This window comes from Phodopus roborovskii, unplaced genomic scaffold (genome assembly GCF_943737965.1).
Source record: "Phodopus roborovskii unplaced genomic scaffold, PHOROB, whole genome shotgun sequence".
Classification (NCBI taxonomy): Eukaryota; Metazoa; Chordata; class Mammalia; order Rodentia; family Cricetidae; genus Phodopus; species Phodopus roborovskii.
Genome location: NW_026126517.1, coordinates 21,686,478 through 21,704,212, shown reverse-complemented (window position 1 = coordinate 21,704,212; position 17,735 = coordinate 21,686,478). Strand labels below are relative to the sequence as shown.

Genomic DNA, 17,735 nt, shown 5'->3' with positions numbered 1-17,735 from the left:
AACATTAAAAAGCTGAAGCATTAGAAAGCTCCCTAAAACATGACTCTGCACAGCGACACCGCACAGAGCTGACTGGGTTTTTAGTTTTGAGGCACAGTCTCGCTGTGGAGGGCATGCTGGCCTCGAAGAGGTCCACCACAGGTCTGAAAGGGAAAATCGCAGAAGTCATAACATCAAAGGACTAGGGAGCTGCCAGCAAGCTCCACCCCCACCCCACCCAACCCAGGGCTTTGCGAAGCAGCCACCGCCTACTCAAGGGCACCTGTGCGCGCATGCGCGCACAGGATGCCTCTCACATGACTCGCCTGTGCTGTTCACGTGATGTTGCTTCCGGAGGCGGGGCCCTCGGCTAAGATGGCGGCCTACCTTCAGTGGCGGCGCTTCGTCTTCTTCGAGAAGGAGCTGGTGAAGGAGCCGCTGGGTAATGATGGGGCCGCTCCCGGAGCCGCGCCGGCGTCTGGATCCGCTGCTTCCAAGTTCCTTTGCCTCCCTCCGGGCATCACTGTCTGCGACTCTGGCCGCGGGAGCCTGGTCTTTGGAGATATCCTTCTTGTGGAGCTGTCCCTTTCCTCCACGGAAGCGCTAAGGGATTCCTCCAGCTGGAATGGAATCTGTCAGTAGTGCTTTGTGCACTCGCAATTAGATGCGAGCCCAGACCTCCTCTGTGGTCTGATGGGAGAAAGAAGGAAGTCCATTTTCTTCTAACTTGTCAACTGAGCAGTCCTGGGCAAGTCATTTAACTCTTGGCTTCAGTTTCCTTTTATGTAAAAGGTTGTTAATGCCAATTTGACAAGGGTAAGATCAGTCCGCACCCAAGCAGATGCAAGTTTGAGACAAGGAGTTTGTTTGCTTTGTTCTCAAGATACATGGGGAAAGCCCTTGGAGATTTAGAGGTTATGACCATGTTCATTGATACCTAGATTCTGGTGTTGTGAGTACAATCAGCCCTCGGGTGATGTCTGAAGCCATAGGTAGTAATAAACGACATGGGTGCTACTTTTTCCTATAGAGATGATCCTCAACTTAGGATGGGTTACATCTAGGCGATTACATCATAAATGGAAAGTACTATACACCAAAAATGCTTTAACATTCCTAGTCTATCAGTGTAAATAGCAACATGGTACGCTGTACTATATCAATTTTCTGATTCCATAGCTGACAGAAAGTTAAATCAGTGAAAACACATATTGACCATACCTTTAATTTCTAACTTAAGCTCCATACGAGATTAGAAATGGTAATACTAAAACAGAACAGTTGTTATAGTGTCCTATAATTTGAAGTTATAGGAATATGATTTCTCTTAAACGTATGTGCTCAGTGTGTTTAATTTTCTCTCTCTCTCTGTCTCTCTCTTTTTGTCTTCGGTTTTTTGAGACAGGGTTTCTCTGTGTAGCTTTGGCTGTTCTGAGACCTGCTCTGTAGACCAGGCTGGCCTCAAACTTAGAGATGTGCCTGCCTCTGCCTCTCCAGTGCTGGGATTTAAGGTGTGTGCCCTATCACTGCCTGGCATTTCTTTTTCAGTTACAACTTTTTTTTTTCTCATAAAATATTTTAATTCTTCATCTACTATAGAAATATTCAGAGGCCAAGTGTTGGTGGTGCACATCTTTAATCCCAGCACTCGGGAGGCAGAGGCAGGTGTATCTCTGTTAGTTCCAGGACAGGCTCCAAAGCCACAGAGAACCCTATCTCAAAAAGCCAAATAAAAATAAATACTTTCAGAGTATGGTTGTCTGCAGGTGATTTAAAGCATAGAAAATGGAGCCACAGAGAAGAGGGTGGGTGGGACCTGTCACTCCTTAGAAAGAAAGCTTCTTGACTACCCTGCACATATGGAAGGCCAGATCTGGTTCTTGCCACGTTCCCTACAGCTTACAGGCTTCCAGGCCTACAAACTGCGTGTGACTCATCTTTATCAGCTAAAGCAGCACAATATCTTGGCATCAGTTGGAGAGGATGAGGAAGGTATTAATCCCTTGGTAAGTCCCAGAAAAGAAAGCTCCAGAAGCCTAGGACTGTGTTTTGGTTGGAGGGAAGCTAACACTTACGTATCTTTGGTCTGTCCCCAGGTTAAGATCTGGAACCTGGAAAAGAGAGATGGTGGCAATCCATTGTGCACTCGAATCTTCCCTGCCATCCCAGGGACGGAACCAACTGTTGTGTCTTGTTTGACAGTTCATGAGAATCTCAACTTCATGGCCATTGGTAAGCAGCAGAAAGGGGAAAAACCAACATTCCTAGATTTTTTTTTCCTTTCATTTTTTGAGAACTCCATTTAGAAATTTTAAGTACATTTTCTTTGAAGTAGTCTTTGCAGTTCATTCGTGGTGTTCTCGTTGCACTGATCCAAGGCCTTGTAGATTTATTTAAAATTTATAATGGGAGAATATTTAGTTTTGTTCTCTGAAATGAATCAGTGAATGGATGATGGTACTCCCCTTTAATCCCAGCACTGGGAGACAGAGGCAGGCGGATCTCTTGAGTTTGAGGCTGGCCTGGTCTACAGAGGGAGTTCCAGGACAGCCAGGGCTACACAGAGAAACCTTGTCTTGACCCCCCCCCCCAAATCAATAAAAAAGAGAGAATGAGTCAGTGAATACAGATATGATCTATGCTACCATTAGTGTAATTGTAGGCACAGGAAAAAGCATGTCATTTCTCGTGAGTGCCTCTGGTGGCCTTTTCTCTGTTTCCACTCCTGTTTCTTTTCATCCACCCTGAAACACTGTTTTGTGGCCTTCAGGTTTCACAGATGGCAGTGTTACTCTGAACAAGGGAGATATCACCCGGGACCGCCATAGCAAGACCCAGATTTTGCACAAGGGCAACTATCCTGTCACTGGGCTGGCCTTTCGCCAAGCAGGAAAGACCACTCACTTGTTTGTTGTGACAACTGAAAATGTTCAGGTATGATTAAAGTCATACTCGGGAATCAACAATAGTAGGAAAACAGAAGAGGTAGACTTAAGAAAAGAACTCTCTGCTTGTAGGAGAAGAACTTGATTCTCCACTGTTAAGCACAGTTAGAGAAATACCTTCACCATTCTGGTTTCTGATGTTCCTAATGCCAAAAATTTCTCCCCAAATTTTTATTTATGTATATGTTCCTAAGTGTAGGCTATATGTGTATATTTGCCTTCAGAGGCCAGCTGCAGTTGTGAACTGCCTTTGGAAAATGTTTGGTACCAAGGATCAATCCCAGAGCCCCATGTTCACTGTGCTCACAGTCACTGAACTGCCTCCCCAAACAAGGAATACACTTAGTAAAACAGCAAAGAATCATTGTGTTTATTTAGCTCACACAACTCTAGTGATAGCTTGTGATAATATAAAAAGAAAGAATATGGCACCACAATACATTCATGTAGTAGCTAGGTGATGGTGATTGGAGAAGGCAAGCTTATGAGGGGAAATAGAATGCTAGTTGAAGAAAACTGGAAAGAATCTAGGTAGAAATGAATGTTTTAGCTGGATATGGTGGCACACACCTTTAGTTCCAGCCCTCAGGAGGCAGAGGCAGGTGGATCTCTTTGTGGCCAGTCTGGTCTATAAAGCAAGTTCCAGGACAGCCACGACTACAATGAAAAACACTGTCTTGAAAAAAAGCAAAGAAAAGAAGCCTGCTAACTTTTTCTTCCCTTTGGCAGTCCTATATAGTTTCTGGAAAAGACTACCCCCGTGTGGAGTTGGACACCCATGGTTGTGGCCTGCGTTGCTCAGCTCTGAGCGACCCTTCTCAGGACCTGCAGTTCATTGTTGCCGGAGATGAGTGTGTTTACCTTTACCAGCCAGATGAACGAGGGCCCTGCTTTGCCTTTGAGGGCCATAAACTCATCACCCACTGGTTCAGAGGCTACCTTGTCATTGTCTCCAGAGACCGGAAGGTTTCTCCCAAGTAAGACTCCAGGGAAAGGGGCAAAGAGAAAACTGGACTTGTGCCTCAGAACTGCTATATTTTTAAAACCCTGGATCCAGCCAGTCTGTCATTTGCATTTTGTGTATGTTGATCTTCCACCTAGATTCAGTTAACTATTTTTGCTGAAAAATATGGTTTTATTCCAGACATTTGCTGTGAAAATACTGTGTAAATGTATAATGCTTCAGGGAATCTGGACTTAGGATTGGATTCTTTTGCTCTTTGGTTAAAGTACATTAGGTAGAGCTAGAAACAATTCAGTGACGAGCAACTGCAAAGTGCCAGGAAGTGCATGGCATGGGTTTTCTTGTTTGGGGTTTTTGTTGTCTTTGTTGTCATTTTCTAGGGACCTAGAAGTGAATAGTGGGTCTTTTGCATGGTGAATGCGCTTCCGCTTGGGGTTTGTGTGTGTGTGTGTGTGTGTGTGTATGTATATGTTCATGTGTGTGCAGGCCAGAGGACAACCTTGGGTGTTGTCATTTGCTTATTTTGGAGACAGTCTTGGCTTGCCGGGAGCTCACCAAGGATAGTAGACTGTAGGTTGGCAACCAGTGAGAGCCCAGGATCTGCCTCTATGTACCTTTCCAGCACAAGTGTGTGCCACTGTACCTGTTTTAAGTTTTTTAATCTCTAATTATGTGTATATACTTATATCTGGGTTTGTATGGGTTTTGTGCATACATGTACAAGTGTTCATGGAGGTCAGAGGCATCCAGTCACCCCCCTCCCCCAGCTAGGTTGTGAGCCACCTGGTATGGGTCCTGGGAGCTGAACTGGGGTCCTCTGAAAGAGCAGTAAGTGCTCTTAGCTGCTGAGTTATCTCTCCAACCCCTGTATGTGTTTTTTTTTTTTTTTAATTTGGGAATCTAAGGATTGAACTGAGGTCCTCGTGCTGCAAAGCAAGCATTTTAATCAGCAGGGCCCTCTTCTGGCCTCTACTGGATTGTTTTCATTCAGTACCAAGTACATTGTGTAACGTACTAGGCACTGGGTGATTTTTTTGTTGAGTGGACATCTGAATGTTTAATTTTCTACTCTGTTGGCTAGGATCAATGATAGGATACTAAAGGGTAAGACCAGGATTATGTTCTTTTCCACAACTGTCAGCACAATTCTGTATGTATGAGATGAGCTGCTGGAGGGGCCAATGAGGTGATTTGTTCTAACTGGAATGGGACAGCACCAAACTTGTCATGGGAAGGAACCATAAGGAACAGAGACAGAAGTGGTCTAAAATAGTGGGTGCTTTTCTTTCCTGTACAGGTCAGAATTTACCAACAGGGACTCACAGAGCTCTGACAAGCAAATTCTCAACATCTATGACTTGTGCAACAAGTTCATAGCCTACAGCGCCATTTTTGAGGATGTAGTGGATGTGCTCGCTGAGTGGGGCTCCCTGTACGTGCTGACGCGGGATGGGCGGGTCCACGCATTGCAGGAGAAGGACACACAGACCAAACTGGAGGCAAGGCCACCAGGTTCTCAGAGCTGTCACAAGCATCTAGAAGTAGCTATAGGAATGGATTTCTTAGGTCACCTGGGCCCAGTGACTTTCTTTCCTTTGGGTCATAGTCTTACTCAGTTTCCTCAGGAAAGGATTACAAATAAATGGCCTAGGCTGTGGCTTTGGAGGGAAGTAATGGCTGGGAACTCGAGCCAACCCTCCTTGTTTACAGAGGCTTGTATGAAGTGAGGTGATGTTGGTATTGGTCTTGGGGTTACCTTGAGGTCTAGACTGTAGGCAGATTATAACTCCAGGACTATCTGCTATGTCTGCTTATGCTTTGGGAGGGTATACTCTCAGGACTGTTTCTACCAATGTTCTAATCTCTCTTCTTTTAGATGCTATTTAAGAAGAATCTATTTGAGATGGCAATTAACTTGGCTAAGAGTCAGCATCTGGACAGTGACGGGCTGGCTCAAATTTTCATGCAGTATGGAGACCATCTCTACAGCAAGGGCAACCATGATGGAGCTGTTCAGCAGTATATCCGGTTAGTTTGCATGGGCCATGGGATATAGCTCTGGATACAAAACAGGCGGGCTAGATTGCCAAAACCCATGCTGGAGGCAAGGGCAGAAGTAGCAGGCTGTTGTAGTTCACTTGGAGCTGTTCACATTTACTATGGAAACTGGTGCTGCCAATGAGAGGATAACTGGCCATGTAATACGTTTCTATAGCCCCAGGACTGAAGCAGAAGGATTGGGTGTTCCAAGGTTAGACTTGTGCTACACACTGGACCTATCTTAAAACAAAAGAGCAGGCATAGTGGTACAAGCCTTTAATCCTAGTACTTGGGAAACAGAGGCAGGTGGATCTCTGTGAGTTCAAGGACAGCCTGGTCTACATAGAGAGTTCCAAGAGATGACTTTGTTAGAAGTGAGTTACCCAAGGCCCACTAACGTGGTCTACAGTGATCCCTGTGCATCAGACTTGACAAAGGACTCTAACCCTGAGGATACTGATGTTTCCCTAGAACCATTGGAAGGTTGGAGCCATCCTATGTGATCCGTAAGTTTCTGGACGCCCAGCGCATCCACAACTTGACTGCCTACCTTCAGACCTTGCATCGGCAGTCTCTAGCTAATGCTGATCATACCACCCTGCTTCTGAACTGCTATACCAAGCTCAAGGACAGCTCAAAGTTGGAGGAATTCATCAAGGTGAAGGGTGGTGTTGGATGGGATGGTTCCTGGTAAGCCTCACTGACCCTAGAGTGGCTTACCAGGATTCGATGGTCTTGTACAGGACATGGGAAGGCAGGTGTCAGCTTTATCTGGGAGCCAGTGTTTCCTACTCTACTAACAGAAAAAGAGTAGCTATTCCTGCTAGCTGTCTACAACATTCTATGATGCTGCAGCCCAGGAAGTGCCATTGAAGAAGCCCTCAATTCCTAGAAATGCCTTCCTTTTCTTTCTTTCTTTTTAGATTTAATTTTACTGCCAGGCATTGGTGGCTCATGCCTTTAGTCCCAGCACTCGGGAGGCAGAGGCACAGGCAGAGGCAGGCGGATCTCTGAGTTCAAGGCCAGCCTGGTCTACAGAGTTAGTTTCAGGACAGGCTCCAAAACAATACAGAGAAGCCCTGTCTTGAAAAACCAAAAGAGAAAAAAGATTTAATTTTACTTCATGTGTGTTGATGGAATTGTAGTTATAGATAGCTGTGAGCTGCCATGTGGGTACTGGGAATTGAACCTGTGTCCTCTGGAAGAACAGCCAGTGCTCTTAACCACTGAGCCATCTCTCTAGTGTCTTTCTAATGATAGAGACAAAGGAAAGCCTTGGGTTTTTAAGCAGAAATTGCCAGAGGCTGGCTAGCATGTTTTTTGTTTGTTTGTTTTTTGTTGTTGTTGTTGTTTTGTTTTGTTTTTCAGGTTTTAAAACTTTATTTGTATATTTAAAAAAATTGTGCATTCCTATAATTAAAATCATTTGACCAAAAAAAAAAAAAAATAAATAAAATGTAAACTGCATTTACATCCTGCAGGACACCTTAGACCTCCCACCCAGAGGTCCATGCAAGTTCTTTCCTCTCCCTGCCAGCCAGATGGACAGATGGGTGGGGGAGGCAGGGGAGGCCTTCCTGGTCAGTAGTTTTGATTCTTGGATGTGAAAGGGGCAGCACGCTGGCATGTTTTTAAAGTCAAGTTATAATTGCTCTTTAGTAACATGCCTTAAAGATGACTGTTTGTTCTGCCTTCTCCAGCTACTTCTGTGCAAGTGATCTTGTTTAATGTCTTGTTGGCAGACAAAGAGTGAAAGTGAAGTCCACTTTGATGTGGAGACAGCCATCAAGGTCCTCAGGCAGGCTGGCTACTACTCCCATGCCCTCTATCTGGCTGAGAACCACGCACATCATGAGTGGTACTTGAAGATCCAGCTAGAGGATATTAAGGTGGGTGTGGTTCTTGCTTTGGGCAGTGTGCTGCTTTGAGGACATACTGGGATACTAAAGATGCATCCTTCTGGGTGCCTTTATCTCTCCACAGAACTATCAGGAAGCCCTTCAGTATATCGGGAAGCTGCCTTTTGAGCAGGCAGAGAGTAACATGAAGCGCTATGGCAAGATCCTCATGCACCACATACCGGAACAGACAACGCAGCTGCTGAAAGGACTCTGTACTGACTATAGGCCCAGTCTGGAAGGCCGGGGTGATCGGGAGGTTCCAGGCTTCCGGGTGAGACCTGGGAAAACAGTTTGGGGTAACAGGGATCACCGTAGAGGCCTGCTCACCAGCCACCTTGCCTCTTTCTTTCCTCCATCCTAGGCCAACTCTGAGGAGTTCATCCCCATCTTTGCAAACAACCCAAGGGAGCTGAAAGCTTTCCTGGAGCACATGAGTGAAGTGCAGCCAGACTCACCCCAGGGCATCTATGACACACTCTTGGAGCTGCGGCTGCAGAACTGGGCCCATGAGAAGGATCCACAGGTGACACCAGGCCAAAGCCATGGGAGGTGCTGGAGAGACAGCTGGGGTGCTCACTGGTCTAGCATGTGTGAGGCCCTGGGTTCCTTTGCTGGCAGTGAATAAAGAAAAGAGAGTTCTTTCTGTGCCTGTCCTCTAGCTTTGTGGCTGCCTTTTGTTTATTTAGAACAGTGGTTCTGAACCTTCCTAATGCTACGACCCTTTAATATAGTTCCTCATGTTATGGTGACCCCCAACATAAAATTATTTTCATTACTACTTCATAACAGTAATTTTGCTACTGTTATAAAGCATAATGTAAATATTTCTGGAGATAGAGGCTTGCCAAAAGGGCAGGACCCACAAGTCAGCCACAGCTGATTTTGAGAGTGGCACCTCACCTTGGGCTCTATGGGCTTCACTGATGGGAAATTGGACTGAGAGACATAGATCTGCCTTGTCTGAAAAATCTTGTGTCCTCTGATGACTAACAACCCAACCAACTTCTCTTGTAGGCCAAGGAGAAACTTCACGCAGAGGCCATCTCCCTGCTGAAGAGTGGCCGATTCTGTGATGTGTTTGATAAAGCGCTGGTACTGTGCCAGATGCACGACTTCCAGGATGGGGTCCTTTACCTCTATGAGCAGGGGAAGCTGTTCCAGCAGATCATGCATTACCACATGCAGCATGAGCAGTACCGGCAGGTGATTGCAGTGTGTGAGCGCCACGGGGAGCAGGACCCCTCCCTGTGGGAACAGGCTCTCAGCTACTTTGCCCGCAAGGAGGAAGACTGCAAGGAGTACGTGGCAGCTGTCCTCAAGCACATCGAGAACAAGAACCTCATGCCACCTCTTCTAGGTACTGGGAGGACAGGCTGGGTGAGGGACAGGCTGCTGCACTTGTGGGTGTTTAGTGGGTGCTCCCTGGTTCATTATCATATTTCTTCCTGGCCTCAAATCACAGTGGTACAGACCCTGGCCCACAACTCCACAGCCACCTTGTCCATCATCCGAGACTACTTGGTCCAGAAACTGCAGAAACAGAGCCAACAGATTGCACAGGATGAGCTTCGGGTGAGGCGGTACAGAGAGGAGACCACTCGCATCCGCCAGGAAATCCAAGAGCTCAAGTCCAGGTAGCCACATCTGGATAGGTGGAATGGACAGGGGATGACTTAGACTGTCACAGTGTGGTGTTCCGTGCTTTCCAGACAGAGGATCTGTGAACTGGGTTTGAGCTTTCTCTTTCTCTCTTTCCCCTTCTTCTTCAAGGATTAGTCTAGGGCAATAATTCTCAACATGTAGGTCATGACCCTTTTGGGAGTCGCATATCAATTATCTTATATATCAGATATTTAAATTACAATTCGTTTATTCATCCTTTTAAAAATGTTTTTTTTTTTGGGGGGGGGCGTGGAGGGATAGGTGTTTTAAGACAGGGTTTCCTGAGTAATAGTCCTAGCTGACCAGGCTGGACTTGAACTCACTGAGATCCGCTTGCCTCTGCTTCCCAAGTGCTGGGATTAAAGGCATGAGCCACCATTCCCAGTTTTACATGGCTGATTCATAACAATAACAAAATTATAGTTATGAAGTAGCAACAAGGTAATTTTATGGTTGAGGTCACCATATCATGAGGAACTGTATTAAAGGGTCACAGCGTTCAGAAGGTTTAGAACACTGATTTAGGGCTCCTTGCACATGCTAGGCATCTACTCTACCATTGAAACTATACACCCCCAGCCCACTGAAGATGTTTTAAGAAGGAATTCTAAAAAAAATGATTCATTATATACCCCCCCCCTTTTTGTTTTTGTTTTGTTTGAGACAGGGTCTGTCTATATCTCCTTAGCTGTCCTATGACAAAGATCCACCTACTTCTGCTTCATGAGTGCTAGGGTGTGCCACCATGCCTAGCCATAAAATTTTATTTTTAAAGATTTTAGTATTAAAAAAAAAATAAATGTACCATCACTGCCCAGCTTAAGGCAGCACTGATGGCACTTACCTTTAATCCTAGCACTCAGGAGGTAGAGGCAGGTAGAGCTCTGTGAGTTCAAGGCTAACCTGATCTATAAAGTGAGTTCCAGGACACTTAAGGCTGTTACACAGAGAAATTCTGTCTCAGAAAATCCAACAAACAAAAAAATTGAAAAACAGGAAAGAAATTTTAGTGTGCGAGTGTGCTTGTGCTTGTATAAGAGCTTGTGCCTACAGAGGCCAGAGAGGCTGGCTATTGGGTCTCCTAGATCTGGAGTTATAGGCAGTTGTAAGCCCCTTAATGTAGATGCTAGGAACTAAATTCGGGTCCTTTTCAACAGGAGTGTGTGTCTGTGTTTGTGTGTGTACCTGAGTGCAGCTGCCTGCATTTGACCAAGACATCAGAAACCCAGATATTGCAGTCACAGGCAGTTCTGCGCCCACCCGTACCTCCATGTGTACTGGGAATTGGGAATTGAATTCAAGTCCCTCCTCTGCAAGAGCAATATTTACTCTTAGCTGCAGAGCCATCTTTCCAGCCCTGTAAGTCATTATTTAATGGGCTTTGTAGAGGTTATTTTAAAACTAGGCCAGTTCTTCTGTGAATACATAATATTTACGTTTTCTAAGCAAACATCTAAGTTGTGAAAATGTTCTGAAATAAAATTGATTTTAGGAAGTGAATAATTTAATCTCAACATTTTTATTTGTTTACAGTTCTGTTGATTGAACCCGGAACCACTTAAAAGCTGAAAGAACACAGCACCACCAAGCTGTACCCCAGCACTCTTTTAAAAGCAATTGTTTTTGTTTTTTGTTTTATGTGTGTGCGTGTGGGTACATGTATGCCATAGGGGCCTGTGGAAGTCAGAGGACTGCTTTCAAAAATGTTTGCCTTGTTGAGGCAGGGAGTCTCCTATGTCTTCCATGCTGCATACTCCAGTCTGTCTTACCCACAGATATGCACTATCATATCCCATTTTCCACATGGGTTTCAGGGCTGAAACTCAGGTCAGCAAGCACTTTTATCTGCGGAGTCATCTGACCAGCCTTTTAGTTTTATGGTCTCATGAAATTACCCAGTGTCATTGTGAACCACATTGTAGGCCAGGCTGATAGAATTTTTGATTCTGTTGCCTTGCCTTTTCAATAGCTGTGATTACAGGCCTCTAACTCTAGGCTTTGTTTGTGTTTGTTTTTTTTTATTTTGCTGCTTCTTCTTTTTTCTATGTGCATTGGTATCTTGCCTGCATGTATGTCTGTGTGACGATGTTGGATCTTGGAACTGGAGTTGCAAACAGGTGTGAGCTGCCACTGGGTGCTAGGTAATTGAACCCAGGTCCTTTGGAAGAGCAGCCAGTTCTCTTAACCACTGAGCCATCTCTCCAGGCCATAGTTTGCTTTATTTTTGAGATATAGTCTTACTCTGCAGCCTGGGCTGACCTTGAACTCAAAGCAGTCTTTCTGCTTCAGCCTTATAAGTGCTTGGATTTTAGGAATGAGCTATCATGCCTGGATAGAGTTGTTAATAATAGAAGTTAAGTTGATGGGGGATGTACTAACCTCCGCAACATTAAGTCTTTAGGTGTTTGGTTTGTTTGAGGTAGTCTTACATAGCTGATTCTGACCCTGAACTCCTTCATCTTCCTGAAGTGCTAGGATCATAGCTATTTACTGCCACACTCAGTTATCAAGTGTTCTGTCTATTCTGCCCATTACATTGTAAATGTTTATTATGGAATGTTTCTTCATTCCACTCTGCCTTCATTATGTCTGAAGCCTTTAATGAATAGTACAAACAAGAAGCCCTGCCCTCATGGGCCTCATGTCCTAGAGATATACAGTAAACATTTTAAAATAAATGGCTTGGGACTGTAGAGATATCTAAGCAGCTAAGAGTGCTCACTGCACTTACAGAGGGCCTGCATATCAGGTGGCTCACAGCTGCTTGTAATTCCAGCTCCAGGAAATTTGATGTCCTATTCTGACCTCAGCAGGCACCCAAACTCTAGTGGCACACAAATGTACACTCAGACACACACATACACATAAAATAAATCTGGAAAACAGATAGGCAGATAGTTACAATGTTTGAGATAGTTGTAAATTCTGAGGAGAAAATAAATGGAGAAAGAGAAGGAGACTAGAGAGATGGGTCAGTGGTTAAGAGCATGTCCTATTCTTTCAGAGGACTCAAGTTCAGTTCCCAGCGCTCATGTTAGGTACTCAAAATCACCTTAACTCTGGGGGATCTGATACCTCTTGCCTGGTAGATACCTGAACTTAAGTACACGTGAGTTTAAAAAGAAACATTAAAAATTAAAAGTGGTGGGAAGGGGCCAGAAGATGGTTTAGTGGTTAAAAGCACTTGGTCCTCTTGCAGAGGACCTGGGTTTGATTCACAGCATACATGATCGCTCACAGTCATTTATAAATTCAGTTCCAAGGGATCCACACCCTCCTCTGACCTACTGTGGTACATATTCAAATATAGGAAACCCACTCATAATCGTAAAAATAAATAAAGCCAGGTATGGAAGTCCTTAAAGAAAATAATAATAAAGGGAAAACAAAGTGTGTGTGTATGTGTGTGTGTTGAATACCAAAATACTGTATATTGAATGTTGAATGCAGGCCAGAGTCCTTACTAAGGAAACACTTTGCTAAACTAGATCTGTACCTCCTTCCCCCTATTGCAAATATCTGCCACAATTTTAGTAAGGTTGGCAGGAATGGCTCCTTTAAAAGGATGTGATAGCAGTTTGAAAACTGAGAGAGGGGCTGGGAGGTGGTGGCACATACCTTTAGTCCCAGCACTCGGGAGGCAGAGGCAGGTGGATCTCTGTGATTGAGACCAGCCTGGTCTACAAGAGCTAGATCCAGGACAGCCTCAAAAGCTACAGAGAAACCCTGTCTCAAAAAAGAAAAAAAGGAAAACAGAGAGAGGGCAACATATATCCTTCTGAATTACTTACACTTATACAGCTTCACTCCAAGTTGGAGCTTTTGTCTCTATTTGATTCCCTTTGGGTGATAAAAACAGGCAAGGCTTCTGTGACATTTGCAGGGACCTTCTTGTTCATCTGTTTCCTCTCTTTCCTCCAGACCCTTGGCCCTGCCCTCACTCTTTACCACTCTTTGTCTCCTGCCTATAGTCCAAAGATTTTCCAGAAGACCAAGTGCAGCATCTGTAACAGTGCCTTGGAGCTGCCCTCAGTCCACTTCCTGTGTGGCCACTCCTTCCACCAGCACTGCTTTGAGAGTTACTCAGAAAGTGATGCTGACTGCCCAACCTGCCTCCCCGAAAACCGCAAGGTGATGGACATGATCCGGGCCCAGGAACAGAAACGAGATCTCCACGATCAGTTCCAGCACCAGGTGGGGATGAGTAGGTTAAGAAGGGTAGGGAAGAGGGTGTGCTGGAGTCAGTAGTTAAAAGCACTTCCTGAGTCCATATCAGCAGGCTCACAATTGCCTGTGATTCAGCTCCATGGTATCTGATGCCCTCTTCTGGCCTCTGTTGGTGGACACACACACAGACACACATTTACACAAGACCAAGGCCACCACCATCGCACCAGTGTCACACAGTGTCTTCGGATTACCAGAGGGTTTGTTTCCTTTTCAGTTATCAACTGAACACTGTAGGTTTGATTCTTCCTTTTTCCTTCTAGCTCAAATGCTCCAATGATAGCTTTTCTGTGATTGCTGACTACTTTGGCAGAGGGGTTTTCAACAAGTTGACTCTCCTGACCGACCCTCCTACAGCCAGACTGACCCCCAGCCTGGAGGCTGGGCTGCAGCGGGACCTGCTGATGCACTCCAGGAGAGGGACTTAATTACGCAGCTCCTGGGAAAGCCTGGAACTCTGGGCCCCTAAAGCACAGGCATGGTCCTTCGTCGAGCTGTTGTAGCAGACATGACCACAGTTCCAGACCCTCGGAACTCAAGATGGGATCTGCTTTTCCTTCCTCTCCTGCCAGCCTGCTGTCCTCCTGCTGACCAGCAATATAGATTATTCCACACCAGTGAGGAAGGGCACCTCAGCAATCTCTCTGTGAACAATAGCTGCTTTATTCTCTATTCAAGGGCACCAGGCTGTGCTTGGTTTCTTGCTTTCAGAGCTTATAAATAAAGAGTATAATGACTTGAGTGTTGAAGAATATCTTATGAGGACTCTTCAGGTGAATTTTTTTGTTTTTGTTTTTTGTTTTGTTTTAGATAGGGTCTCACTGCATAGACCAGGCTGGCCCAAAGATCCTCCTGCTTCTGCCTCGTGAGTCTAGGATTAAAAGTGTACACCATCACACCTAGCTGTCAGGTGATTCTAAATTATGTCTAAGAACCACCCTGTGTTGGAGAATTCTAGTTTCCTGTCTGTCTTCCTACTGGTTGCCCCACATCATTTCAGTAGTGGGTGGGGCCTGTGGCAGCTAGGAAAGTTAAACTCACTGAATACTTCATTGTGTTGGGACTTGAACACAGGGCTCTACACATGCTAGGCAAATACACCACTATTCTCTATCCTCAGCCTCCTGAAGAACTTCTTCAAAAGGCCTAATGAGCTGGGTGTAGTAAACTAGAAACTGAGACCAGAATAACACAAGTTAGGAGGAGCAGCCTTCAACACAGAGCAAGTTCCAGGCCAGGCTAGGCTAGATGCCTGGTTACTTAGACCTTTATCTCAAAACAAAAAGTGACTGAGCTGTTCTGTCTCCTGCAGAGTGCTTAGTCCAGCAGAAACTGGGATGATACTCTTCCCATGTCTATAACCTAGCACTCTGCAGGCGACAGAACAGTCAAGAGTTTAAAAGCCAGTTTCAATAGATAGTGGACTGCATGAGCTTGTCTCAAAACCTACAGATCCAGTGAGATGACTCAGCAGGTAGATTCATTGCCCAGCCAGAGAATCTGAGTTTGATTCCTTGGGGCCACAAGGTGAAAGGAAAGGACTCCCTCAAGTTGGCCTCTTACCTCATACACATGTGCGCACACACACATAATAACATTTAAATGTTTTTAAATAAACAGAAGGCAGATAGCCTTGGGCCTAGTCATGATAGGTTAGTATCTTGTATTCAATATCAGATAAGCAGGATAAAAAGATCTTTTGTTCAAACATTTTTACCCCTTTGGAAGTTGAGCTAAAGGTTATATCACTGTGATTGTTACTTGGGTGATGTTATTTGGGGTCCTGTCGGTAAATTGTTCCTAAGAGATTGTTTAAAGAAAGTAGCAGGCCAGGCATAGTGGTGTATGTCACACTAAGAGGGCAAAGGCAAGCAGATGTCTGTGAGTTCCAGACTAGGCTGTGGCTACAGTGAATGACCTGGTCTCAAATGAGAAAATCACAGGCTCTGTGATTGGAGCAGCTTTGTTTTGTTTTGTTTTAAGCTTTTCAAGACAGGGTTTTTCTGTGTAGCTTTGTAGACCAGGCTGGCCTCAAACTCAGTGAGTTTCACCTACCTCTGCCTACCAAGTGCTGGGACTAAAGGCATGTGTCACCATCACCTGGCTTGAACAGCTTTGTTAAAGAGGCAGCATGACAGATTGCCCAGCACAAGCCTATCTGTGTAGCCCTGGCTAGCCTTGAACAGTTTCCCAAGTGTTGGGTTTACAGGCACCACTACCATTTCTATAGCAGGTTGATGACTGGATCAGATGGCCTGAGATTGAATCCTAGTTGTATTATTTGACTTAGGGCTACTCTTTTTTTTTTTTTTTTTTTTCCTGGACAGAGATAGGATCTATCCCTGGAACTTGCTCTATAGACCAAGCTGGCCTCAAACTCACAGACATCCCCCTGCCTCTGCCCTCTGCCTCCCAAGTGCTAGGATTAAAAGAGTATACCACCACCACCACCACACTTTTTTTTTTTTTTTTTTTATTGCTTTAGAGCTGGTCCTGGTAGAACTACTCTTAATTTTCTTTTCTTTTCTTTTTTACATTCATTTAGTATGTGGTTTGTGTGTGTATGTGAGAGAGATGTGGAGGTAGGATGGGCATGTGATAGTACGCATGGTACACTTCATGGAGTGAATTCTCTCCTTCCACCTTTACCATGGATTTAAACTTGGGTCCCCATGACTGCAAGTACTTTACCAACTAAGCCATTTTGCCAGCTCCAAGGCTATTCTTTTTCATTTTGAGATAGGGTCTTCCTGTGTTGTCTAAGCAAGCTTTGAACTCCTGAGCTCAAGCCATCCTCATCCTGTCTTCACTTTGCCTATAGCTGCTATTAACAGACTTATGAAACAAATGGCTATCTATGTCTTTGTACAATGCTTAATTAATTACTGTTAATCAAAGTAGTGAGAAGAGCCATGTGTGTTTCTTGGAACTAACCCAAGACTTTGGGCATGCCAGTCCATCGTGCGTGCGTGCGTGCGTGCGTGCGTGTGTGTGTGTGTGTGTGTGTGTGTGTGTGTGAGTGTGTTCTGTTTATTTTTGAGACAGGGTCTTGCTATCCAGCATGGCATTGAATTCAGAATCTTTTTGCTTCAGCCTCCCCAGTGCTGGCATACACCTAAACAAGCACTTTTCAAGGCTGAGGATATAATATGCTTAGTGGTACGATGTATGCCCAGAATTTCATCCTCATAAGTGCTGCCCTCCCATTTGTCTTTAGGGTTGCATACCCCACACACCCTTTTTGAGAAAGGATCTCACTATGTGGACCAGTCTGGCTCCAAACTTGCAGAGATTTGCCTCTCCCTCTTGAGTGCTGAGAATAAAGGTTTTTTTTGTTTGGTTTGGTTAGGGTTTCTTGTAGCCCAGACTAACTTCAAATTTACTGTGTGACTTAAGATGACTTTGAGATCCTGACCCTCCAACTCCTAAGTGCTGGGATTACAGGAACACTACCATGTCTGGCTTTTAGCATGACCTTTTTCTTCAGGATAGTTTTATTTTTATTTCATGTGTGAATGCATGCCTGTATGTATGCATACCTCATGCATGCCTCCTCAGGAAGACTAGAAGAGGGTATCAGAACCTCTAGACCTGGAGTTTCAGCAGCAAATGCTCTTAACCACTCACAATTCATCTCTTTGAACTAGTGTGTGTGTGTGTGTGTGTGTGTGTGTGTGTTTTGTTTTTCCAGATAGGGTTTCTCTGTGTAGCCCTGGCTATCCTAGAACTCACTTTGTAAGATAACACTCAGAGATCCTCCTGCCTCTGCCTCCCAAGCTCTGGGATCAAATGGTGGTACATGCTGTAATCCTATGACGTACCTATGTGGAGACCAAGGTCGTTCTGGGCTACATGGCAAATTTTTAGCTGGGCTACATGAGACCCTGTCTCAAACAAAAACAAAAAATACTGTCTACTCTTGAGAGGCTGAGGCTGAACAATGGAAAAGTTAAAGGCCAGCCTGAGCTCATAATAGCCCAAACCCTGTATTTAAATAAAATAAAATGTTGGCCAGGT

At 44.8% G+C, this 17,735-nt stretch overlaps 1 protein-coding gene across 1 annotated transcript; it reads left to right on the top strand.

The window, feature by feature from the left end:
- The first annotated feature begins 323 nt into the window (after nucleotides 1–323).
- On the top strand, nucleotides 324–14,477 carry Vps11 (VPS11 core subunit of CORVET and HOPS complexes). Its single transcript, XM_051197239.1, has 15 exons — nucleotides 324–545; nucleotides 1,841–1,985; nucleotides 2,076–2,211; nucleotides 2,750–2,913; nucleotides 3,654–3,901; nucleotides 5,186–5,387; nucleotides 5,765–5,916; nucleotides 6,400–6,586; nucleotides 7,671–7,817; nucleotides 7,912–8,100; nucleotides 8,191–8,352; nucleotides 8,844–9,186; nucleotides 9,292–9,463; nucleotides 13,463–13,685; nucleotides 13,982–14,477. The coding sequence occupies exons 1-15, from the start codon at nucleotides 355–357 to the stop codon at nucleotides 14,144–14,146; spliced, it is 2,826 nt and encodes a 941-aa protein (XP_051053196.1). The 5' UTR covers nucleotides 324–354; the 3' UTR covers nucleotides 14,147–14,477.
- Nucleotides 14,478–17,735: the final 3,258 nt, after the last annotated feature.